The sequence below is a fragment of the Ctenocephalides felis genome, unplaced genomic scaffold (genome assembly GCF_003426905.1).
Source record: "Ctenocephalides felis isolate EL2017-DRISC unplaced genomic scaffold, ASM342690v1 CF-g0.4_SCAFFOLD_01886, whole genome shotgun sequence".
NCBI classification, from domain to species: domain Eukaryota; kingdom Metazoa; phylum Arthropoda; class Insecta; order Siphonaptera; family Pulicidae; genus Ctenocephalides; species Ctenocephalides felis.
The window spans coordinates 185,143,739-185,170,349 of NW_020538040.1; the positions used below are offsets into that span (position 1 = coordinate 185,143,739).

The following is a 26,611-nucleotide window of genomic DNA, read 5'->3' on the forward strand; positions in this document are numbered from 1 at the left end:
TCGCCGAATCACAATTAGAGAAGTTGCTGATGAAGTTGGCATATCAATTCATTAACAATTCATGGCTGTTGCACCACGATAACGCACCTGCTCACTCGTCGTTGCTTGTTCGTAATTTTTTGGCCAAAAACAATACCGTAGTCATGCCCCAACCTCCATATTCACCAGATATGGCTCCGTGTGACTTTTTCCTATTCCCAAAGTTGAAGAGACCCATGAAAGGACGGCGGTTTTCCTCGATTGAAGAAAATCGCTGAGAGTGCTCAAGGACATATCAAAAAGTGAATATCAAGGGTGCTTCGAAAATTGGAAAAAACGCTGGCATAAGTGTATTATATCTGGGGGGGACTACTTTGAAGGGGACCACATTAATGTAGACGAATAAATAAATATTTTTTTGAAAAAACGAAAATTCCGGGTACTTTTTGAACAGACCTCGTACATCATCTTCAAATTCAAGATTCTGAAAAAAATCTAGCATCTATCTAATTATTAATTTAAAAAAAAAAACAAAGATAAGTTACTTTATTCAATTAGGCGGTTTGAACTTAGATTTTTCGTTTATATCCTAATATTGTTTTCGTCTATTTTAAGTTCTTGATATTTTTTGTTCTTACAAGTGTGTCAAAAAATCAAATTATCTAACTTTGCTTTTTATTTCATAATTGGATGGATGTCTGGAAAACTTTTCATTATATATCATTCACCTTTCAAAACACTCTATACATGTCTGTATTTAAAAAGTTTTTTCGATGTTAAACATATTTATCATAATTCAAAAGCATTAAGTCTAAAGTTATAATTAAATAAATAAATATATATATATATATATATATATACTAGCCAACCCGATGATTTTTAATTCTACATATTGTCAGTTAATTTATGACTTATCTGTGAGTTATTAGAAAACGACTTCGTCTCGACTTCAATCATTTTTTGGTCATATTTTAAATTCAATATTTGCTTCCTAGGACTATCAGCTTATTTTATGTATGATATTTAAGTCGAATTTTCCTGCTTATATTTTTATTAGTTAGGCATAAATTTAAGGTCATTTTTTTTAATCAAAACCGAGACCGCAATTTTTAGTTGGGGGGAGGGGTTGCAAAATAACGAATGCCACTTAAGGATACACTAAAAAATCAGTTTTTTATATGAATAAAAATTTTTTTATCGGAATTGCGGACTTTTAGTACGAACTTTATTATTCAATTATATATAATACAGTTTTCTCTATATTTTTCTCGCTTTTGAGTCTTTATTCAATTTTCTTCAGAATTAATTTGAAAAAGTTAGCAATTGTTCGTTTATTTTAAAATAAATTTATCTATTAGTTTTACAAAAATCGGGGCAATTCGAAACAAAAGATCTAAATCCGGGAAAAATGTTGCTTTTAGAAAAACCCGGAACACAAGGTGAAAATCCGGGACTGTCCCGGCTAAACCGGGGCGTATTGTCACCTTAATTAATTAAATCTTTTTTTATTTCAATTGACGTAAAAGCTCAATACACAATTTATAAAAAGACTACCTCTACGACTATAATTAAAAAAATCTCATTGCTTTAGTAAATGCTAAATAAAGATTCAAAATTACGCTATTTGTGAAATGTTTATTTTGATTTTGCTAGTTATTCCACTATACAACGAAATAAGCATATCGATTAATTATTATTTAATCAATATTATTTACAAAATAAATATTTTAGTGTTTATATAAACATCATTCTCAATTTGTAATATAACTCTATACCTTTATGTATTTCTTTGCAATATCGTATCTTATTATTATCATTGTATATTCGATAGCTTAAAATACAGAACAAAAGTTGAAAAAATATGGAATGTAAATGCAAATGCATATGCAAATAAAATTGCATTTGCATTTTAAAATAAAAATTGATCAACTATAGTAATGGGCCGAAAATTGAAAATGAAATTTTTTGCATATCTTCATGTTTCAGAGGTTTCTGAACATTTTGGCATACCTCAGAAAAATGGATGTGCGTGTGTCCGCATTTTTTCGTTCACGTTTTCGGGCGCACGGATCAACCGATTTGAATGATTCAAAAAACATTCGATTCCTATTGATAGGGAGAAAAAAATGCAGTTTTTGAGAGAACTAAGCATCCGATTTGAATGATTCAAAAAGCTTTTGCTTGTGTTGACAAACAAATACTTTTGGATAATTTTTTTTTTTGTATTTCGAAAATAATTCAGATTTTAATTTTAATTCTGGCTAATGTTCTAAAGCTCACTTACACAGTTTATATAAGTAATTTTAACTTTGTAATTCAGTTTATATAATTCTTATAAATTTTAGACATAAATTAGAGTATTTACACTTAATATTCCTTGAACATTTTGTAACGGTACGGAAAGTTTCCGCAATTTGCTTTAAATCACGATGCCATACACCACTAATTTACTTTTTTATTGATTATAATTTCCATAAATTTCCAATAAAATATATTGATTTTATAGTATCTACAGAAAAATATCTGGTTGAGGTACGTACCTTATTAATCAATTAGAAATGATTATCAGCATCAGCATTCCAAGTCCTTTTTGAAATAAGTTTGTAATACACTTTTAACTATTATCATGTATAATATCATTAAGTCTGTCATTCTTCAAAAACAAACTTTTGTCGCATTTAATATGCAAAAGTATTAAAATTAAAAGTAATTATGATGCATGTTTTTGTTTAAATTATAAATTAAAACTTAACTTTTTACGAAATCACGCATTTTAATGCCACTGTCATATGCATAATAAATATTGAATTGAGATAATAAACAATACTGGTTTGTTTAATTATCAGAACTACCACCAGAAAAATATTCACGGGGTTAGAACACAGGTGCACCATATGCACGCGGTTGACTCGATAGGGTCGGCGTTAGAGAATTAATTATATGTATAGGTAATATACAACTATATATAATATAATACTAGCCGACCCGACAGACTTCGTCCTGTCAAAAAAATTTGTAATGTGGCGGTGTTTTGTTCCTTCCTTTTTTCTATTCTTTGCAAAAAATTATCCTGAAAGGAACCGTAACCCTGGTAATAAAAATAATTAAATAAAAAACTGTAAGCATTTAAAAGTAAGTAATTTTAATAATGTAAATCATAATTCAAAAATCAGTTCAATTTTCATTGTAGTGATTTGTGATAAACGATGTTTTTTGTTTGATTACCGGGCGCATAGACAAACAAATCTGATTTTCCAATACGGGAACAGACAACATACAATTTTCCATGTGAGAAACATGGGTTTTCCAATTTAATACCACAAACACCTAATGATACCACAAACGCACTGGAAACTGTAGTTGTTTAATCTCAAATGGCAAATCAGTAGGAATCATTGGGATGCACGGTGCGAGAACATCTTCTGCTTTATACTATCCTTTCAATATATTTGCTTCCATCACGTTGTTTGGTAGTTTTTTTATCGCTAACCTTGTGCCTTTGCAAAGGCGATATTTCGCAACATTATAATTGCCCATCCAACCTTTAATTGAAGATTGTGAGGTGACAATCCTGGCAAATTCAGCAAGTTTAAAAACTCCGGTGGATCGTCTTGGTTAGTTGCCGAATCAACTGATTCGCCTGTAATTTGTTCTTGAATTTTGAAATGTAATTAATTTACATCAATGTTTTTGGTTGCCAATATAGCTTGATTAATAGAAAGATATTTCTATGTTTATATAAATATGTTCAAAATTAGATTATCAAAAACTACACAAAATGTCATGACATAGATCATTGTTTTTTTTACAAATTGCGTTGCCTACTCGATTAAAGAAGAACAGGGCTGTTTTTAGGGTTTTCCCGGCAATTATTCGTTTTTTTCTCGCCGTAAAAACCATCCTTGGACTTCAACGAACATTTTAAAAAAGAATTGGCCAAATTGGTCCAGGCGTTGTTGAGTTATGCGCTTACCAACACATTTTGCGATCCATTTTTATATATAAGATACAACTATGGTGCATGGCCTTAAGGGGTTACACCACTGTAGCAGTAAAAAAAACGTATGTTTTTGCCATTTTTTTCGGATGGAAGGAAAGTATTATATTCATGAAATTAGAGATAGTTATTTATTGTACTTTAAAGTAATAAAATAAAATATAATTGTGAAAAAAAAATGGCGGTACTACAGCCATTTCGGCGAGCCGCGTCAAAATCCGCGGCACGCAAAATAACTACAACAATTTGAATTTTTTTCATTCGAATTTTCAATGGCACATTTGAAATAAAATTTTAAAGTGCCCGTCATAGCGGATTTGAAAAATATCGATTTTTGTTTGCTTGGCGAGCACTCTATTCAAAATCGTTGAATATCAACGAAAAAAACGGCTTGTAATTTGTTAATAATTGATGAACAAATTAAGATATAAAAGATCTCCTATGATGGGCACTTAAAAATGTAATTTTAAATATACTGTAAAAAATTCTAGTGGAAAAAATTCAAATTGTTGTAGTTATTTTGCGTGCCGCGGATTTTGACGCGGCTCGCCGAAACGGCTGTAGTACCGCCATTTTTATTTTTTTTTTACAATTATATTTTATTTTGTTACTTTGAAGTACAATAAATAACTATCTTTAATATATTCATTTTAATACTATTCCTTCCGTTCGAAAAAAAAAATTGCAAAAACATACGTTTTCTTTAATGCTACAGTGGTGTAACCCCTTAAGGCAAATTGCAGGAACTTACCGTACCTGAAACTAAATTATTAAAATTATTATGATTTTTTTATATTTTGATTTTTATTTTGTATTTTGATTTATTTTGAAAATTTCAAACATTTTTTTTAAGCAATCTCACTGCACAGCTGATTTGGAGTCGAAATATAAAAGTGTGTATATAACTGTACACAAAATTTGTACTTATTATTATAATCTTTATAAAATATCTGATAATACGATGTGCATATGTCTCATGTTCATTTTTGACCGCTTAATCCATTATTTTTTACTTTTTTATTGGATCTCCGGAGAAGATGCTCGACCTGCCTTACAAAAAATTCACCAGTTCTTCATCTTGTCAATACAAGTAAAATGTTTTTTGCATTATTTAAATCGGACGCTCTGTTATCTCAAAACCTGAAATACTATTTTTGGCACTTTTTGCCCCGTATCTCCGAAACGGCTAGATCTGCCTTTGCCAGTTTTTGGCGCATCTCCTTATCAGTATAGGAGTCCAATGTTTTTTGAATTATTCAAATCGGTTGACCCGTGTTCGCAAAATCGTCGACGAAAATTGGTATCCGCACACACACACATACATCCATTTTTTCTAAGGTATGCCAAATTGTTCAGAAACCTCTGGAACGTAAAGATATATAAAAAAAATTATTTTCGATTTTTTTTGCGACAACTATAACTTACCCTACGGGAAGTTAATAATATTCTAATACTGTATTACAATAAAATCTTTACATTTTTGTTTAAAATTTGTGTTTTCTTATTACTTCAAACATTATGGTTTCAAAAGTTGTTGTGTATATTAAAAATACTTGGGATACGATATTAGGATTTATCTAGAAATGTCGGCCGCTCAATAAAAAGGTACTTGTATTTGGATTTATAATTGCATTTATATTTGTACATACTTACTTAAACTTGTTTTTATATTTGTACTTGAATTTATTTCTATTTCCATATCAACTTCTATTTTTATTTGCATTATTAAGCTGATATATGTAGTGATAATAATATAAATAAATAACAATGAGTAAAGTTATATTACAAAATGAGATGCTTATAAAAAACTAAAAGAAATGTTTTTAAATAATAATGACGGAACAATAATTAAAAACTATGAGTACAATTGTTGTCATAGAAATAATTACAAAATCAAAAATTTACAAATAGCATCCGTTTGCTGTTATATATATATATATATATATATATATGGTAATTTCGTGGAACAAAATATAATTCAGGAAAATCAAAGATCAACCACAAATCAATAATGAGCAATATATTGTTAAACTTTTTTTTTTATTATATATATATTAACATACCAAGATAATTATGATTACCTATTATGATATATTGAAAAATTTGGTTTGTATTAATATCTATTTATTAAATGTATTATTTATTATATAATATAAAGTTCTAATAACATTATGGATTAATAAAACTATTCTTGTTCTCCAGAATAGGATAAATTTTAGTAACAACCAACTCACACACACATTCACACATATATATATTATAAACATACAATGGTATATATAAGGATGCATTATACATACCATATGCATGTGAAGATTACAAAATTTAACTATAAAATTCAAAAATAACATTTAAAATATGTTTCTCAAAAAATATGTATATCTTAAAATTTCTTCTGAATTAACATATGGTCATCTATCAGATTGCACATTCAAATTTCTTTGTAAATGATTGGGGGCATCAGCAAAAGTAAATTTCAATCTATATGCTTCAGCAACCAATACACCTATATTACAATCTGTCCAATCTTGTGTTGGCAAATTCTGAAGTAAAATCATCAAACCCTGCGAAAGTAATTAAAATATACATAGTGATAAAGTTATCGCAATTTACAAAGACATGCAAATAGCATACTTGAAAATCTTTTTCGTGCAATATTTGTTCTCTCCATTGTAATAAAAATGCTGCACAAACGTATAACTGAAATGAAGCAAATCCATCTGATTCAGCAAGATATGTATCCCATAACCGTATTGTGCAATGTAAAGGAAGTTCTCGAGTGAGCAAATTGTTCATCCAACGAAAAGAAAATTGCAGGTAGTCGACACCATGCATTTGTAAATGTTTGTGCAGAGGCTCTAAGTTTATTGAAAAAAATAAAATGTTATAAATGGATCCTGTATTATAATATTTGAGAGTTACTAAGTTACCATCCACTCTTTGAATGAGGTCTTTCAATTGATTAACCTTTGTCTGTATTCCTAATTGTGCAAATATATAGTTATCTTGTATGCAATCAAGAAATTTTGATAAACACCAGAACGAATCAGCTTCAATTATGTCTCTATGCTCCTTTGATAAATTTTCTATATTAAAATTTTCTACAACAGTACCTACAATGAAATGATTATTATAATACATGACTAAAACTGAAAAACAATCATTCATATGCAACCTATAGACAACGCTTCTTGTAGAAAAACCATGAAAAAAGGTGTTACTAGATCATTGATTCCTTGCACATAACCAGAAGCGGGATGCCTGATTGCCCAAATAAAAAGAATTCTCTCAAACATTTCTTGAACAGTTGACTGTTGAAATAGTGCTATCATTGGATTCATGCGAGGAACATCAATATGAATCTGCAATTACATCAAAAATAATTATGAAGGCTGTAACATTATTTCTTGCACTTTACATTTACCAGCAATAATTTGCAAATAATACAAAAACCCACTTGTCGATATGTATCTTGATAAGCTTCATCTCTTTCTGTATCATAATATTGCTGAACTAAGTTCCAGTAATCCAATCTCTTTCGTTCTAATACTGCTTGCCTACGTTCTAAACTAGCTGGCAAATACCCCGAAAGTAAACGCCATGTGATAGCTCTGACCTAATAAAATATGAAATTAAGAGTTTGTTATCACTTATAAAACTACTTGCAATTATTTACCTTTGCTGGTATGCCTGACCAACCCAGTTGCCTCAATTCTGACAAATTCAATAAATTTGAATCAAGTAGAGGCGTAAATTTATTTAGTTTTGATTGACACGTTTGGTCTTTTGAAGTAAATACTGAACATCGAAATGGTTGTGGCCTCCCTGGGTAAGCCTGATTTGTTTTTTTCAATATTTTATCAATAGTAGAACTGCAAATTTGGAACTCTTAGTTGAAAACAACATCAAAAATATTGTAAACACAACTAAACAAAAATGTAGCTTTTTAAAAAATAAATACATCAAAAAATCTATGCATGAAATGTAACTTACGTGTTAGGTGGGTTTGTTGAAGATTCACATGAATCACTTAATTTTGTGGTACATTTATCTTGTATGGCTGTTTCATGAACAATACTGGCAGAGATTTGAGCATTGGAAGGTATCAAAGATTTCTTATGTGTTCTAATAACATTTAAAGCTGCGTTATGTGAGACTCTTTTTGATATTTTGGTATCTGAAATTTAAAGCACTTCAATTGCAACCACTTGCATAAAACCAAATGTTTTTAAAACTTAATATGAACGCAGTCGTTGTACCTGGAATTATAGAAAGATCATCATCATCTTCCAAATCCCAAGCGTCGCTGACCGACTCTTGGAAATCCTGGAATGATGTGGAGCCTGACAATCGAACTCTGTTTGATTCTGATCGTTGTGGATCTTTTTGACTAGGTCGACCAGGCACAACATGATTATTTTTTTTCCAGAAGGTAGTTTTAGAATTGCTTTCAAAACTTGGTATATTTGATGAAGCATTCATATTAAATTACGCTATGTAATACATAGTTTATTCAAGACGAAAATAGAAAATAATCAAATGGACATCGGCATGAAACATGAGATTTACAAAATTTGTAATAATTGTTTACGTTTTGGAATTTTAAAACAAATTTTAACAAATCTTCATAACATTGCATGATTGAGTTTTGATGACTGTATGACATTTGTCACCTAAACCCGCTTGCGCATGGTTGAAAACATTCCATAAACCATAAAGTTATTTTCGAGCGGATTGCAGCTTTACATTCTCTTGCCGTAAAGCCACTTGCCTATAGTATTTCTTTAAAATTTAGAAGGATCAAAGGAATATTTCAATATATTTCATTCAAATTTCAATTCAATTCCATTGACATATATATGAGAAAATAAACATGGTGGGGTATTGTCTATTTTGTAATTAGATTTTCGAGACTCGCTAAAGATATAAAAGCCTATTGTTTTAATTGCTTTGCTAATAATTGGCAAATTTATATAAATTCATAAGTAATGTCTATTTTTACACTTGAAAATAATAATTAAAAAAATAATTTAACAGTAATGCGAAATTTAATAAGATTCTTAAATTATTCGCGCTAGGTGAAATGCGTTTGATATAGAAAATATCAAATAATTAAACATCGTACTTATTAATATGAGGTAAATAGAGATGTGAGATAAATCAATGCAATTTTTTGTATAAGTTTTAACAAATACTTGTTATTTGTAACAGGGTGTATAGCATATACTCTTCTTTTATCTATGGTGTATAGCCCGCCCGAGCCCGCCATTTCTACTTTATCATCTATGGATTTACTATATTTTTTATCTTTGCTTGTAAGGTGCACATCTATATATCTGAATTGTTGTTGTCTGTGGTGGCGTCTGTTCAACGTACGGTTCGTTCGTTTCAGATATCGCGCGAAAGCTGTTGAGAGTGTTTGTTTCTGGCGCATTTTAGTAATTGCTCGTGAAGAGAAGAAGTGTTCGAAGTTTTAATTTTTTCAGACTGATAATATATTTTAACTATGTTTCAAATAGGAGATAAAATCGAAGCTAGAATGCCGGGGTCTAGGCTGTATTCTCAAGGTATGTTGTGGTGAAATTATCTCAGAAATTTAGTATACATATTTATAATCGTGACTTCTTATTAGCTGAGGTATTAGAGACAAAAGGGACCTCATGTCTCATTAAATTTGGTGACGGCGCTGTACATCAAGTACAAGAAATTTACATTCGACCTGTAACTAAAACTGTAACGTAAGTAAACGTTTAACTAATAAATTCAATTTTATTTTGAATTGTGCGTGTATAATTGTAGTTCTAAATTTTTGCAGGCGATCCCGCCGAAACAGTAGATCTCCAGCACGTAGAAAACCTACTGAAGTGATTGTTTCAGATCTTTCAGAAGATGTTGTGAAGACAAATCAAAAGTGAGCAAATACATATAAACAATTCTGTTAACTTGTTCTGTAGGCACATTTCAGAGAATAAGCACATCCAAATTTTATTTTTCGAACTTGAAGTGAATTAATATAATTTTGTAACATGTGTGCTAAATTTTGTTTATCGTATTTGTGCAGATCATTAGATGAAGCCCTTGTGGGAGTAAAGCCGGAAATTAAAAAGCGAATTGGAAGAAGTCCTGGTAGACCGTAAGTTTTTGATTTCATATAATTATTTATGTAAACTCTTATCCAAAATAAAAATTTTAGCTCAACTGCTAAAAGTACTACCAAAATGAATACTCGAAGCAAGAGTAGAGGTCGTGTTATACGTTTAGACAGGTAAGACTTGCATCAATACTGCTTTTAAGTACGTAACAAATTTTCAACTGTAATAAATTTAAAGTGGTCATGATGAATCGGAAGCACAGCAACCAAAGAAAGTGGTACGTCGCTCAAGTGTAAATCGTTCAACAAAATTGATGTAAGTATATCATAATAAATTCTAATGTAAATTTAATTTACCAGATTCATTAAAGGCATTATTTTATAGGAACAATGCACAAAATCTATGGTCTGAACAACACAGTAGTGCATCTGTAGTCCTTCGTGATATTCTCCATTCATCCAGATCCAATAGTCGTCAAAGTTCATGTACGAACTCCGAACTTGAGATGATTGATCAAAATATTGCAGAACGTGAGTCTCCTGTTTTAACAGAAGAGGATTTCAGACGTTCTGACATAGAAGATACAGTTTCAGAAGTGTACATGATTCAACCGCGAAACATGTTACGTGTTACAAACAGGTAATATGATAGTGTAAATTATTTTGGGTGCTTTGTATTATAATGTTGTCTATGCAGGTCCACCAGACAAAAGTCGGCAACACCGGATGAACAAAATGTCGAACCAATAATTCATGAAAAAGAAGCAACACCTTTGAATCCATTGAATACAGAAATTTCCGATTCTGATGAAGAGGTTAAAAATGTACATAACAAAGACCATTTCATCGTAATAAAAATGATTAAGTTTCTTCTTACAGCTTTTTTGATTTCGGGCACGCCTTTAATTTGCATGTACCTTTATAATACATGTAATATAGACAAGTGCGTTTTTCGGTATCCCCAAGTAACTGATCTAAATAATCTTGAACTTTATTTTTCAAAGCAAGCCTCCATGATGAACATTGCCTTTCTTTCATTTTTAACAGTTTTTTCTATTATTCGCATATTCGGAACTAGCGCCTTTGGTTTTCCCACTAGGGATGGTGTTTTAAATTACTACTTCAATGGTTTTTTTAGTATAATTATCATCACAGTTATTTTTACTTTGTTACACCGGTATAATTTTCCTATTTTGCAATACATTCATGAACAAGATTTCAGATTGATAATTTCCTCACTGATATGTGCATTTTTAATTTCGCTTATTTTACATCTGAGGAAGTACTATGTTTCTATGGTACCATCAATTATGGAACCAAAAAGGAATACAATTTCAGAATTTTGGAATGGATGCGAATTGAATCCTCGCATTTTTTCTATTTTTGATGTCAAGCTGATTTATTATAGAATGGCAATTATGGGAACGGTGAGTCATCAATAGAATTTGAATTAATTATAATAACATATCTATTATTGTTTGTATTTTTTATTTTTAGATTTTATTGTTGACAGCCTATGTACATGAAGACGCTTGGAACCTTATAAGAAATGTGTTATATGGTGAAGCCACTGATTACAATTCTACCCTAATTCTTGTAACTGCTCTGAATATTTTTTTTCATTTGGATTTGGTGTTTCATGAGAAACAACTGACTGCCACTTTTGAAATTCAGAATGAGGGTACTGGATTCATGTTATTACTGAAGGACAATCTTTATCCATTTGTCACAGCTTTTCCTGTGAAATATATACTATATCGAAACATAAGAGCACCCTCTATAGCATTAGCATTTATCGTAGGCATGTTTTTTGTTGGTTATTTGCTGTTTCGATATAGTAATAACATGAAATATGCTGTTCGAATTAACCCAGCTGATTACAGAATTAATTGTATGTATTAAATTTTGTAACCGGTTTTATTCTGTTTGTAATTATATTATAATCTTTTTTTTTATTGCAGATAAAGATTTATATATAACTTTTTCTGGTAAGAAGCTGCTTCTTGCTAAGACATGGGGTTTTGTTAGGCATCCTAACTATTTGGGACACATCATGGTTTTAGTTTCATTTAGTTTGGCCTTACTCTGGAGTGCACCTTTCAATGTAATAAGCTTTTTGCCACTAATTATTAGTGTAATATTTCTACTACACCGAGCTGCACGAGATGGTCGCCAGTGTGAGAAAAAACACGGTGCCAGTTGGACGAGGTACTGTAATGTGGTAAAATATAAGATAGTACCACATATATATTAGTAAATTGAAGTGAAAGATAAAAACTCTTATATTTAACTGGGATTTTAGTGAGTTTGAGTGCTGATATTTTGATGAGCTGGAAACATGACTATTTTTATTTTATGTACATTAACTATACTTGTATTTTTTTGTGATTTTACATTTACTTATTTTTATCTTACATCAATGTTTAATTAACAAAGATTTTAAATCTTGTGATAGTTTAAATATTTTTTTATTAGGAATTTTATATTAAGATTGCATTTTTTTAATTCTGATAATCAAGTAATTAACAATTTTGTGCATTTATACTTCATAATAATTCATGCGTACTCAGGGTATGCAATATATTATTTTTTTCCTTTGTATATTAAAATAAGAAATATGTTTGTGTAAAGATCTCTGAACTATTGGACTGATCTTGCAATATTATATAATATGAATTAACTGATTGATTAAATTGTCTCGATATATTACTAAATTGATTGATATAATATTAAATTGATTTTAATATAATATTAAATTAATTTCAATATTTAAAAATAATTAAATAATAATACTAATTAGCACAGCTATTTTCTTATCCAAAATTAAATGATGAATTCATTATTAATAGTGATTTGTATATGTAATACTATTGATTTTAATATAATATTAAATTAATTTCAATATAATATTTAAAAAGAATGAAATAAAATTTAGTAATCATGTAAATATATGTTCAAGATATTATCTCAATGAAATGATAAATTAATTATTAATAGTAATATGTGGACTTGTCAAAGCCATAACAGTCCCATAATAGAATATAAGATATATAAATATATATTTTCGCATAGATTATAAAAGATTTTTTATATGCAAATTTGTTACATTGTATATTAAGTACTATAGTAATAAATAAATATATTTAGTCAAGCCAGAGTCTTTATTAATGCTGCAAATGTACAATAAGAAATTAAGTATTTTCGTATGATAATTTACTGTGTAGGCATTGTAGTTCAGTAGCTGTTTTATGTTGAATGATATTTTTTGTGTTGTTAAAATATTATGAAAATCAATGCTGATTTAAAGTATGATATTGAGAAACTAAGGCTGTTAAGGATCATTATATAATAATACAACGTCGGATGTTTATAATGAAACTTTGCAACTCGTTCATGGTCTTAATCTTATCCTAAAATATATAGCCTTGCAAAAAGTGGTTTAATTATAAAAATTACAGTTTGGACTGATCGATAAGTGTGCTTATGACTTATAGCATGTATAATATCAATTGGAACGGACATTAATTGATTAGTTTTAATAAAATGCGTAATCTTTATTATTTTCATGTAAACAGTTGAAGATTTGATCGTCGCCATTTTAAATGTTGTTAAGCCTCCATTCTTATCAATTAAGGATTTTCTATACATCTAGAAATTTGTGCAACTTGTCTTAAGACAAAAATGACACATTCAGTTTTTCTAACATTTGTAGTTATAACAGGATGAAAAGAAAGTAATAAATTACAGTTTACGAAACTAAAAGTCAACCCGCATTCCTCGGTGTGTCAAATATCACGTTTATTAACCCGCAGTACGAGTTTGTAATCTGTAATGACCAACAGGATATAACCGAGTTTACGCAAAACACAGAAACGAATTGTATTAAAAAAGCAGTACATTATTTTTGTAAAAAGTGCGATCATAATTAACCAGTGAATTTGAAATATCGGATTTGATTTACGCTTCACAATAATATGTTAATTAGCCAGATGCATGCAACTGCGCATAAACTAAACTTAAGTGATAAATTATGTTTATTTGTGCAATGACAGTTAAATATGAAGTGATAAATAGTAGTGATAAGTTAGATTATATCTATAAAAAGTATTTAAAAAATAATAATAAGTTAATGCAACTGCCAGGGTATGATTAAAATCTTTGACGGGAGATTTATTCAGGTATTGTCATACCTTATATAAAAATAAAAATAAAAAGTGGATATAATAATTTTTCTTTGCTTTAATCATTGATTTAAACTTATCTTAAATATAATTCAGGTTGGTATCAATGATGGTATAATAACCAAGTTCAATTTTATAATCTTACAATTAGAAATTTCTTAACGTCAGTTGGCAAAAAATAACTTATTTTTACTTTATATTTACTTAGAAGTTTATATTTTGCCAGAAAATTTGTTTGGCTAATTTTATGTTTTCTCGACGTTTCAAGTCATTCTGAATAATTAGGGACCAAATTTAGAAAAATTATTTGTGTGTATGTGAGCCAAAATTTGTTGTCATTTTTTTCAAAATGGCTGCACCGTTTACGTAAATTTAAAAGCCATTTTGACAAAACTTGAGAATTATCGTTGATTTTCGAGTCGTTTGTAGAAAAGTGTATAATTTTTCATCAACGATATCGCAAAAATCGTGAACCCATTTTGAAATTATCAACACCCTTCGAAAGATCAGTTGGGAATCGTGCTAAAGGTAAAGATCGGCGTTGCCGTTGCTTCTTTATACTTATTTCTTTATTCTTATTTATCTATGGTTGCTTTGCAGTTAACCGATTAATTATTTGTTAATTTTTTGTAGCGTATTTAATAAATCTTGGTCATTTTCCTAACTAAAATCCTAAAATATTACAGCCTGCGATAAGTTCAGAATAAATTATTTGGGCGCTTAAAATCTATGCCGCGCATATTTCGCGCTAAAAATTTTGGATGTGATTCCGCTGTGTGTGTTATGTTCCCGTGATTATCGTTTACGTTCGGATTGAAATAAAATAAGTAGAATAAAACGTATTCAATATATGAAATTGAATTAATACTGTTACAGATATTATAATTTTGTTTGCTTCTGCTTAATAAAGTATTGCGTTGAACAGTTTTTAGCAATTAGATACTGGGCTGAAACTTCTTCTTTTGACGTATTTAAAATGTAAACCCAACAACGGATCTATCCATGTTAGATTATTTTATTATTAGAATTTATCTAATAGGGCTGAAATAGATAATCAAATAATTTGATTTGATATAATTAGCAATATGTTTACAAGCTGCAAAATAAGAAACAAACTAATAACTAGTGGTGCTTTAAGGCAAATTGCTGGTACTACTTTCCGTACCTTAATTTAATTTTTTTTTTACTTTGAAAAAAAACAGATTTTTAAGAATCTGGATTTTTTTTAAATATCGACTTTTTGGAAAACTTTGAGTTTGAAACCTATTGAAGTCAGTCAAAAACATTTGTTTAAACTATATAATAAGTAAACTTTAACAATTAAAAAGCTTGGTACGGAACCCAAAAAATGAAAATTTGTGCTTATTATTAAAATTTCTATAAAATATCTGATAATTAATTGTAATGATAATGATAATTAATACAGTTACAGATATTATAATTAACTTCCCGGTGGGCATAGATGAACAAGTATAAATCAAAATCAAAATAATCAAACATGAAAAATGTATCTTTACGTTTCAGGGGTTTCTGAACATTTTGGTATACCTTAGAAAAAATAGATGTGTGTATGTGCGATCGGATACAAATTTTCTTCGACGATTTAAATGATTAAAAAACATACGATTCCTATTAATAGAAGCGTTTCGGAGATACGGGGCAAAAAGTTCCAAAAATGGTAATTCAGTTTTTGAGAGAACGGAGCGTTTTATTTCAATAATTCAATAAACATTTTACTTGTATTGACAAAATTAAGAATTGACTAATTTTTTGGGAATGCAAGTCTATCGGTTTCGGAGATCGAGTAAAAAAGTAAAAAGAAAGCCATTTGGGGGTCAAAAATAATCATTAGACATATGCACATCAAATTATCAGATATTTAATAGAGATTTTATTATTTAAATTAAATTTTAAAAAAAATTGTTATTTATTATTTGTTTTGTAAAATTTTGTTCACATTTTTATGGGTTCCGTACCAATGTTTATACGTAAGACCGCGGCGCGGCGCTTACGCGCTTGGATATTTCTTGTCTAGAACAGGTACGCAGCACGATTGCTTTGAAAAAAGTTAAACATTTTCAAAACATTTTAACATATAAATTTTTTTTTTAAATCAGAATGTTCAAGTCGTTATTTTCAAAATTTTAAAAAATATCATTTCGTCAGTTTTCAAAAGAATTAAGGCTTTTTTAAAAAAAAAATTTTGATACGGGGAGTTCTAGCAATTTGCCGTAAGGCGCAATGCACCACTAGTTAACTTCCCGTAGGGTAAGTTATAGTAATCGCAAAAAATCGAAAATGAAAATTTTTATATATCTTTACGTTTCAGAGGTTTCTGAACATTTTGGCATACCTTAGAAAAAATGGATGTATGTGTGTGTGTGCGGATTTTTCGTCGACGATTTCGGGAACACGGTTCAACCGATTTCGATTATTCAAAAAACATTCGATTGCTGATAAGGAGACGTGCTGATTAGTTTTTGGAATAAGCAGGTCTAGCCGTTCCGAAGATACGGGGCAAAAAGTGCCACAAACGGTAACTCAGTTTTTAAGAGAACGGAGCGTCCGATTTTAATAATTCAAAAAAATTTTACTTGTATTAACAAGACGAAGTACTGATCAAATTTTCATGAAGGCAGGTCTAGCGGTTTCGGAGATCTAGTAATAAAAATAAAAAAAAAGCCATTTGGCGGTCGAAAATGATCATTAGTCATATGCACATCACATTATCAGATATTTTATAGAGATTTTAACAATAAGTATAAATTTTGTTTACATTCCTATGGGTTCCGTACCAATGTTTATCCGTTAGACGGCGACGCGGCCCTTCGATATTTCGTCTCAATGTAGTTAAAGCAGTACGATTGCTTTGAAAAAAGTTCAGAATTTCCAAAATATATTTCAAAATAAATTTTTCTTCAAAAAGTCTTTTTTTTCAAAAAAAGGAAATTTTTGTCAACAATTTATAGTTTCTCAAAAATCTAATTTTTTAGAGTAATTTTTTTTTTCAAAAATGTTAATCTTTAAAAAAAAAAAATTTTGCTACGGGAAGTTCCAGCAATTTGCCTTAAGGCACGATGCCATGCGCCCCACTAGTTAGTGAAACAGTTGAAAATTGTATCTAAATATCTAAATCTCATATCTTGTTGATTAGATCGGTATCGGTAAGTTAATGCAACTTACTTCAAGGCAAAATGCCACTTACAACTAGTCAACATTTTCAATATTTCAATATTATCCTCATGACTAGTTTTGTTTTGTTATTTAATTCTGTTCTGGCTAGAGGGCAGAAGACATTATAATTGGCTTGATTTCCCCACTGATCCCCACCGTTTTAAAGTTCAGCGCACGGAGAGAGTAATCGAGAATCGAGTGGTACAGTGGTACAGACGTCGAATTAAAAGGCAACATTGCCTTTGCTGCGTCTGAACGGACCGAATAACCGCACTAGATCATTCCAATCTGCGGTAGTGAATTTGGTGTTAATTATTTATGAATATATTTGAATCCGTATATTTTTCCGTTAAAAATGTATCGAATGTGAACTATTCAGTGCGTTTAGGTTTTATACAAATTTTGCAGAGAGCATTTTAACCATTGGATTTAAAGTTGTGATTTGAAGCTGACTAGGACTAGATTAGTGTATGAGGATTAATTTGTGACTGTGATTACGGGTGACTGGGGTTGTCAGGTAATTTTAAAAAATAATTGCAATATATATATATATATATATATATATATATATATATATATCGAACATAGAATCCAAAAAGTAATAAAAAAAATTATTTAAAAAAGTCCTTTTTTATTTATTTACTGTCGACGTTTCGGAACTAGGCACGTTCCATCTTTAGGACATATGTCAAGAAACATGATCTTGATAAGATTTAAACAAACAATATATTTAAGAAAAATAGATAATTGTGGATTTCTATATAATCGTTATAAAGTGTTTTTTATTACTTTTTGGATTATTTGTTTGAAGTTCTACAAAATATTTACAGAAAATGATGATGGAACGCAACTAGTTCCGAAACGTCGTAAATAAATAAAAAATACATTTTAAAAAAACTTATTTGTTTTTATAGGATTTCCTACAACAGCAAACACACACACAAATAATAATCAGTTTTTTGTAGATGTTTAATATCAACGTTTCGGAACTAGGTATGTTCCATTATTAGGTTTTTCTGCAATATTGACCTATATATTCACATCACTCTTTTTTCGTCAAAATCACTTGTAAAAAATTATTTAAAAATATTTGAAAATTTTGACTTCTCTTTACTTGTAATCCCATTTACCATTATAATCATTTATGAAGTGAAAATTTTTGAAAAATTCTTAAACAAGTTTTTTTACAAGTGCTTTTGACAAAAAAAGAGTGGTGTAGATTTATAGATAAGTGTTGCAAAAAAAACTCATTTTGCAACATATCTTCCGAACCATTAACAAAAAACTAATTGTTTTTTTATTTATTGGATTAATTGGTTGGAAAAGAATCATATCCATATATATATTAGACTCTGTCAATATCAAAACAAAAAATTCAAAATTATACGAGATAAGCTTATGTGTGTTTTATGTAAATACGTTTAAAAATAACGATAACAATTTATATTATCACTAAATTTTTTGACAACTATTACAAGCATTTATATTTTATTAATTTTTAGAGAAAAACTCATTTAATTTTTGCATTACATAAAAAAAAAATAAAAAACTTACCAATGGGTAGTTTTCTAAGAACATTATAGCTTTTTCAAGTTTCAGATTTCAGATTAATTACTGAATATCTTTTAATTATAAAACAGATTGTAATTTGTATATGAATAAAAAATAAATAAAAAAACATAAATAAATATAGAAAAATAAATGGCGGCGGCCTTAACGGACTTTTTGAAGAAATTGGGGTAAACTTACCTTATTCACTATCAAATATTTATAATAATAAATAGCAGTCTGCCCAAAGGCAGGTCCATGTTGTAAGAGCTACCACAAATCAATGATTCACTTTCCCTTGTTTATCATTTTCATTACCATTAAACTCCTTTTAATGCACTTTTATGTATTTTTCTCTACAAACTTCTGCTTCTATTTTTCCTGATCCTGTACTTCGGCATTCAGTTCTCTTAATTTATTATTTATAATTTATTTAATATATTCATCATTTAAGTCCTTCTATTTTGCCCTCGACGACGTCGTGCAAGAGGCACTCTTTTTGCAGAATGGGTCCAATCCAGTTTCCTTTTCTTTTTCCTTCCCCCGCTCTTCTCAGTACTCTCTCTTGCTGTCTGTCTCTCTCTATCTTTTTGTTTCAAAAAATATTTTACAGCGACTAATTTCATATCCAGTAACAAGTAAAAACCCGTTTTATCTTTTTCTATTTTTCCCATTTAACACACTCTCAACACTGTAAAAAACTGCATCACTGGATGTAGTTCTTAAATTTGTTTTTTTTTTTAATTTGAATATATGCCTGATGCAGATAGATGATCAAGCAAATAAATAATTAGAAAAGTTCGATTAAAATAACATTTCAAATATGTTTAACTAATACAAAGTATAACTAATTAAATTATCACATACAATGACATATAAATAAAAGACTTTTTTTATCTTTCATAAATTGGCGCAATTTATCGCAAGGGCTAGTTTTCATACCGCGCGGTCAAGTTTTATTACTTTGGACAATTTAAGTTCTGTTTAAACATTTAATTTTCAGAGTATTGTGTGATTATGAGAATCCTTGTATTTAATTACGCAATGATCCTAGCAATCCTTATAAATAAAACCACTCGATTTATTTTATCTGCTATGGAGCATCAGCAAATTTAAGGCAAATTACTGGAATTTTCCCTGAATTTGTTAAAAGCTTTGAATCTTTTGATAAGTTTGAAAAAATTTGATATTTTTTTTAGGATTTTAACAATTCTTGAAAAGTCGATTTTTTTAAAGGTTTGAAAAATATGAAATTTTTTGTAAATTTCATGAAAATGTTGAAACCCATCTTAGTCGGTTGATCCAAACTGTCGAAAATGTCTAGGACATTTGTTCGATCTATAGAAGTGAACTTTAATCATTAATAAATCTTGGTACGAACTCATAGAAATGCAAACAAAATTTATATTTATTATTAGGAAATCTGTAAAATCTCTAATAATTTTATTCTTTTTTTTTTTGAATCTTTGAAGCTACTGGACTTGTTTCCAAAAATGTAACCAATTCTTATATCAAACTAGTGGGCCGCATAGCATCGTGCCTTAAGGCAAATTGCTTGAACTTCCCGTACCAAAAATTATTTTTTTTTAAAAAGACTGAAAAATTAGATTTTTGAGAAACTATAAATTTTTGACAAAATTTACTTTTTTTGAAAAAAAGACTTTTTGAAGAAAAGTGTATTTGAAATATTTTGGAAATTCTGAACTTTTTTTCAAAGCAATCGTACTGCTTTAACTGCATAGAGACGAAATATCGAAGCGCGTAAGCGCCGCGCCGTCGTCTAACGGATAAGCATTGGTACGCAACCCATAGGAATGTAAACAAAATTTATACTTATTGTTAAAAGCTCTGTCAAATATATGATAATTTGATGTGCATATGTCTAATGATCATTTTTGACCGCCAGATGGCATTTTTTTTTACTTTTTTTACTAGATCTCTGAAACCGCTAGACCTGCCTTTATGAAAATTTGATCAATTCTTCATCTTGTCAATACAAGTAAAATGTTTTTTGAATTATTCAAATCGCTTCATCCGTGTTAGCGAAATCGTCGACGAAAATTTGTATCCGCACACACATACATACACGCACACACACATACACTCACACATACATCCATTTTTTCTAAGGTATGCCAAAATATTCAGAAACCTCTGAAACGTAAAGATATATAAAAAATTTTTTGCGATTACTATAACTTACCCTACGGGAAGTTAACAAGTGTTATGTTTTATGAATCATTCAAATGATGCTCTATTCTCTCAAAATTGCCATTATTGGCCTTTGTCAAAAACTAATCAGCGCGTCTACCCATCAATAGCAATTAAATGTTCTTTGAATCATTCAAATCGGTTGATCCGTGCTCTCGAAATTATGGACGAAAATTGTATCCATACATACATAAACACACACATTAATTCTTTCTAAGGTATGCCAAAATGTTCAGAAACCTTCAAAATGTGAAGATATGCAAACATTTTCATTTTCGATTCTATGCGATTACTATAACTTACTCTACGAGAAGCTAATTTACAAATATAATATTTTGGTATTACAATTTTATTTTTATAATGTAGTTGATATTTGCAGTAACACTTTTTTCGCGGGAAATAACTACAAAACGAAAGTTCTCGTTTTCATGATGCTGATCTAAAGTGCACTTGCATCACATTCAATAGGTCTTATTCGTGATAAATCCTTAGCGAAGCTCCACTGAAAAATAGAGCTCGGGTTTCTGTTTCCATATCTGATATATCACTTTACATTAAACATTAAATGTCATGTTATTAGTGGGACTTTTGTTATAGTGTCATGTATCAAAAAATTGATAAGCAAATTATAAATGACCCTTGACCTAAAAACAGTAGATTACAGATACAATATATGTTCTACCCGGAGGCGGGATGAAATCATTCTATTTTCATTTTTTTAAATTCTATCATTTAGTTCTTTATATATTTTTCTTTGTCTTTTATTTACTCCTTTCTCTGAAATAATATATTGTTGCACAAGATACTTTCTACTGACGTAACATAAATTTTTGAAATAATAAATATTTTACGATATATGAATCGTGAGTACAGTGTTCTTGTGAGCATCCGATTTGTGATTTATTTTCTAGCTCATTAACTTCACATTCTCTAATATTATCAGAATGCATAGTTTGCATTACGATACAACCAACTTTGATTTTTTCAAATGTTATCGCATTTAGTTTATATTACGAAACTATAATTAAAATATCAAATCAAGATATTTATCGAGATGATTGATTTTTTTATTATGTGTTACCAGAGCAGCGTAATAAAAAATCGTTATATAGCACATGATTTAATATGAAGTATTTGATTAAAATAAATAAATATAAAATAAGTCTCTATTTATTTACAGTAAGCCTGACCTTTTATCGACGGTTTCTCAAAAGAGGCTGTACCGATTTTAAAAATTTAAAAGTCTTTTGATAGAACTCGATAAGGACTTGTGTTGATCAGTTTTGGGTGCTTACGAAGGCACATTATTATATATTATTATTATTTATTTATTTCAGCCTAACGGCCTAGAAATACATCAATATCTTAAGCCACAATAATACCTTAAACCTACTTTATATACAAATAAAAATAAAAAGAAAAACCTAATCAGGGACACATTATTATATAATTAATACATATCAGGAAATTCAGGCAACTTACACCTAGTTTGATCTGTGTAATGTCTCTATTTGTAGCGTTAACAAAAATGGATTTTAATTAATGTTAATCAAAATAATAGATTTTTTTTATTATGAGTTTTAAGAGTAGTGCAATAAAAATTGTTACAAAGCACATCATAATCTAATATCAAGCATTTTCAGAGTATAATCATGTAAAATATTTTATAATATAATATTAAAATTAAATATTAGTCTTGGAAAAAAAATCAACTTTGAAATAATTTTTTTTTCCAAAAGCAATTGTTTTGTCAACAAAAGCAGAAAGTTTTTTGAATCATTCAAATCGGATGCTTAGTTCTCTTAAAAACTGCTATTTTTTGCATATTTAGCTATGTATCTCTAAAATATCTGGACATGCCTTTGCCAAATCACCATTTTTCCCAATCATTACAAATTGATTTTTCCATTTGTCCATTTCATTCATCTATTTTTTTGAGGTATGCCAACATGTTCAGAAACCCCTGAAACGTGAAGATATACAAAAACTTTCATTTTCGATTTTTGGCGCATTACTATAACTTACCCTACGAGAAGTTAAAACTAGTGGGGCGCATGGCATTGTGCCTTAAGGCAAATTGCTGGAACTTCCCGTACCAAAAAATATTTTTATTTAAAAAGATTAACATTTAAAAAAAAAATTACTTTGGAAAAATTAAATTTTGAGAAACTATAATTTTTTTACAAAAATTTACTTTTTTTGGAAAAAAATGTTTTTTTTTTAATTTGAAATATTTTGGAAATTCTGAACTTTTTGTCAAAGCAATCGTACTCCTTTAACTGCATAGAGACAAAATATCGAAGCGCGTAAGCGCCGCGTTCCCGCCTATTTTATAAACATTTGTACGGAACCCATAGGAATGTAAATAAAATTTATACTTATTGTTAAAATCTCTATAAAATATCTGACAATTTGATGTGCATTGATCTGTCTAATGTGTCTAATGATCATTTTTGACCGCCAAATGGCATTTTTTTTTACTTTTTTCACTAGTACTCCGAAACCGCTAGACCTGCCTTCATGAAAGTTTGATCAGTTGTTCATATTGTCAAGACAAGTAAATTTGTTTTTAATTATTAAAATCGGACGCTTGGTTCTCTTAAAAACTGAGTAACCGTTTGTGGCTCTTTTATTATTAATATATAAATTATATAATATTATGTTTTAAATACGGTATAACGACCGAGCAATTCGTAAAGCAAAATTTTCATAAAAAAGAGAGAAATATGTAAAAAAATATATTAGAATTTTGAATGGAATGAAAGTGATAAATGATAAAAAAAACAGCGACGACGCTAAGTAATTATAACGACTTATTATAACGACAATTATATTAGATAAATGTAAATATATGTTCTTCAACGTCCACAATTTCATTTTAAACAAATGGTTACACTATTGTGTTAAATTCACAGCAGAAACGTATTTGCCGGATTGCGGCGTCGAGTAGCTTGTAGGGTTAATTTCAATTGTTTGTATTTTTTTTTTTTTAAGTGTTTTTTTATTTATTGGCCTTGCTTACTTACATGACTCTAATGTAAGTAAGCAAGGCCAATAAATAAAAAAACACTTTAAAAAAAAATTACAAACAATTGAAATTAACCTTACAAGCTCTAATGATTAGAGCATTTAGCCACCTACAATTTTTTTTTATATTCTATACTATTTCCATATATCTTCCTATATTCTACATTATCTTGCTTATACATTCTACACTATCTGTTATTTATATCTTATTCTATCTAATTTTTAGGCTCTTCACAACTCATTTCTTCATTATTCTTTTTTTCCTTTTCTTATAAATCTGATTTTCTCGAATTCTAATCTTAGTTTTTTCTTCTTACTTCTATTTTTTTATTCAAGTTCAACTCAACTTAATTCTGATCTTCTTCAATTCTAACATTATCTTATTATATTTAATTTCAAACTGGCTATTTTTAAATTCTACTTATTCTATGCAATTTTAAATTAACAACTTAATTTCTAAGCAACTTTTCATATATTTTTTATGTTATTGCCAAGAATCGATCCAAGGACCTTTGGACGGGGGACGCTCCTGATGAGTAGATAGATAACACAGGCCTACAATTTTTTTTTTGTTTGGTGCATCAAATGTTAGAGCTGATTCTTATAGTATTGTTTGCGCTGATTTCAAATCTGCAAACCATTTTTTTGTATCAGCTTTAGTTTGAAACTTGGAAAGAAGTTGCCGAAACCAGGTCCATTCCAGGTCGTCACGGAAAAGAACTTTTCAAAGTGTCAACTAATGTCCCAACTAAGGCCGAATGGGTCTTGTAAGTTTGTATGTACGAGTAGGCATATCTCATTCAAATAACATTTTGAATTGTATGTATTTATGTACTATTTTGTACTTTCATTCCTTATATATCATATATATCATATCTTGAAAACTAAAGCTTAAAGGAAAAAACCAATGTCATTTTTTGAAATCAGCGCCCCAAATATACTTAAAAACAGCATTAAGGGGGTTGTTCTTTTTTTTTGTTACAAAAAATGCAAGGTATTTGTTTTTGTTTTTCTCGAAATGTATTGATCATAGAGACATGCGGTTTTTTTTAAACAAAAATTACAAAATTATAGAATATTAAGAAATTTTATATTTTTTTTGTCGCCGTCATTTGTTACCCAGGGGGCGCCAAAGTGGGCATTGCAAAATCGATCTCTTTTGCGGTGCCACAGATAAATCCGTTGCGCATCGCCTGAAACAAAAAAAAAACGAAACTACGTTGAAGAAGAAGTTTGAATCCAGTCTCCCTACCAAAGTGTTAAAAAGGGCCTTTTTTGGGACGAGAAGCTTTGCAAAATTTTTTCGCGTAATGTTATCTAGTTGTTTGAGGTAGGGGGACTAGGTATTGCAGTGGTGAACAAATTAAAAAAAATGCAAGTCGATCCGACTTGTAGTTTTTTTTTAATTTGTGGCACCGCATTGAAAAAAGTCAATTTGAGAAAAACGTATTTAAAGTTTTTAATATAATGTACTAAATACACCATTTAATTTAATGTACTAATACACCATGGTGTTCAAAGGTGCTGACACATTAAAAAGGTCATGTGCATGACGTATTATAATGAAAAAGAGAGCAGCTGGCATACAATAGCTCGCGGAGCGATGAAAAAAACGGTTTCAGAGGATCATACATATAGAAATATATATATATATATCTATAACTTCGTCAAAAAATAGATATTCAGATGATTTTTTTTAAATAATTCTAAGGTTTTTAGCTTTCATAATATCAAAATATCTCAAAATCGAAAAAAATAAATAAAAAAAGAACAACCCCCTTAAAATCGTTTGCACCATTTTCTTTGTTGGCCTGTGTAATTATTACGAATTACTTTATTTTTACGATTTTTGAAAAATTTCTGAGAAATCTTTACCATTCTGAAGGGCCCCCAAACAAATGTTTATACAAATCCCCGCCAAGTCACGCTACTCTTCTGTTTACATCGTACTATGCATTCCTCTTGTTTCATTCGTAACCTTTACGCAAGACAAACTTGTTTCATCATTTTGCGTTCTGTATCATCGCTCATCGGCCACCTTTACATTAATTAAATTAACTCATCAATGCACATGCGAGTGCGGCTCCTAAATGCGAGATTATCTAACCGATGACAAATCAACAATTTGTACATGAATTAACTTTATTTTTCTATTGCAATTCCAGTCGATGGCCATGTGGTGTGCATTTATAGCCGTTTTAGTGGGAGTGCTGGCCCCGTGTCTGTCCTTAGAGAATGGATTAGCCTCTACTCCTCCCATGGGTTGGTTATCGTGGCAAAGATTCAGATGCAACACCGACTGCACCGGCGATCCTGAGAATTGTATCAGGTTAGTTATATAAGATATGAGATATCAAATGAGTGTGGCGGACATAGCTCAGAGGTAGCATGTCCGACTCACAT

General features: G+C 29.5%; 3 protein-coding genes across 3 annotated transcripts in view; 2 read left to right on the plus strand and 1 right to left on the minus strand.

The window, feature by feature from the left end:
• Positions 1-6,387: 6,387 nt before the first annotated feature.
• On the minus strand, positions 6,388-8,597 carry LOC113376386 (TBC1 domain family member 22B). The gene is made up of 8 exons (XM_026616293.1): positions 8,236-8,597; positions 7,970-8,153; positions 7,653-7,848; positions 7,434-7,592; positions 7,152-7,338; positions 6,907-7,089; positions 6,611-6,834; positions 6,388-6,540 (listed from the first exon to the last, which is right to left on the minus strand). The coding sequence occupies exons 1-8, from the start codon at positions 8,456-8,458 to the stop codon at positions 6,388-6,390; spliced, it is 1,509 nt and encodes a 502-aa protein (XP_026472078.1). The 5' UTR covers positions 8,459-8,597.
• An 853-nt stretch (positions 8,598-9,450) lies between these two features.
• Positions 9,451-12,402, plus strand: LOC113376576 (delta(14)-sterol reductase-like). The gene is made up of 10 exons (XM_026616542.1): positions 9,451-9,543; positions 9,609-9,714; positions 9,792-9,887; positions 10,038-10,109; positions 10,170-10,241; positions 10,306-10,383; positions 10,453-10,707; positions 10,765-11,494; positions 11,565-11,958; positions 12,029-12,402. The coding sequence occupies exons 1-10, from the start codon at positions 9,483-9,485 to the stop codon at positions 12,319-12,321; spliced, it is 2,157 nt and encodes a 718-aa protein (XP_026472327.1). The 5' UTR covers positions 9,451-9,482; the 3' UTR covers positions 12,322-12,402.
• Positions 12,403-17,872: 5,470 nt separating this feature from the next.
• LOC113377030 (alpha-N-acetylgalactosaminidase-like) overlaps positions 17,873-26,611 on the plus strand; it is a 66,339-nt gene continuing 57,600 nt past the window's right edge. The window contains exons 1-2 of the mRNA XM_026617193.1: positions 17,873-17,939; positions 26,374-26,537. Coding sequence (XP_026472978.1) covers positions 26,377-26,537 — 161 coding nt within the window. The 5' untranslated portion in view covers positions 17,873-17,939; positions 26,374-26,376. The remainder of the gene's footprint in view (positions 17,940-26,373; positions 26,538-26,611) is intronic.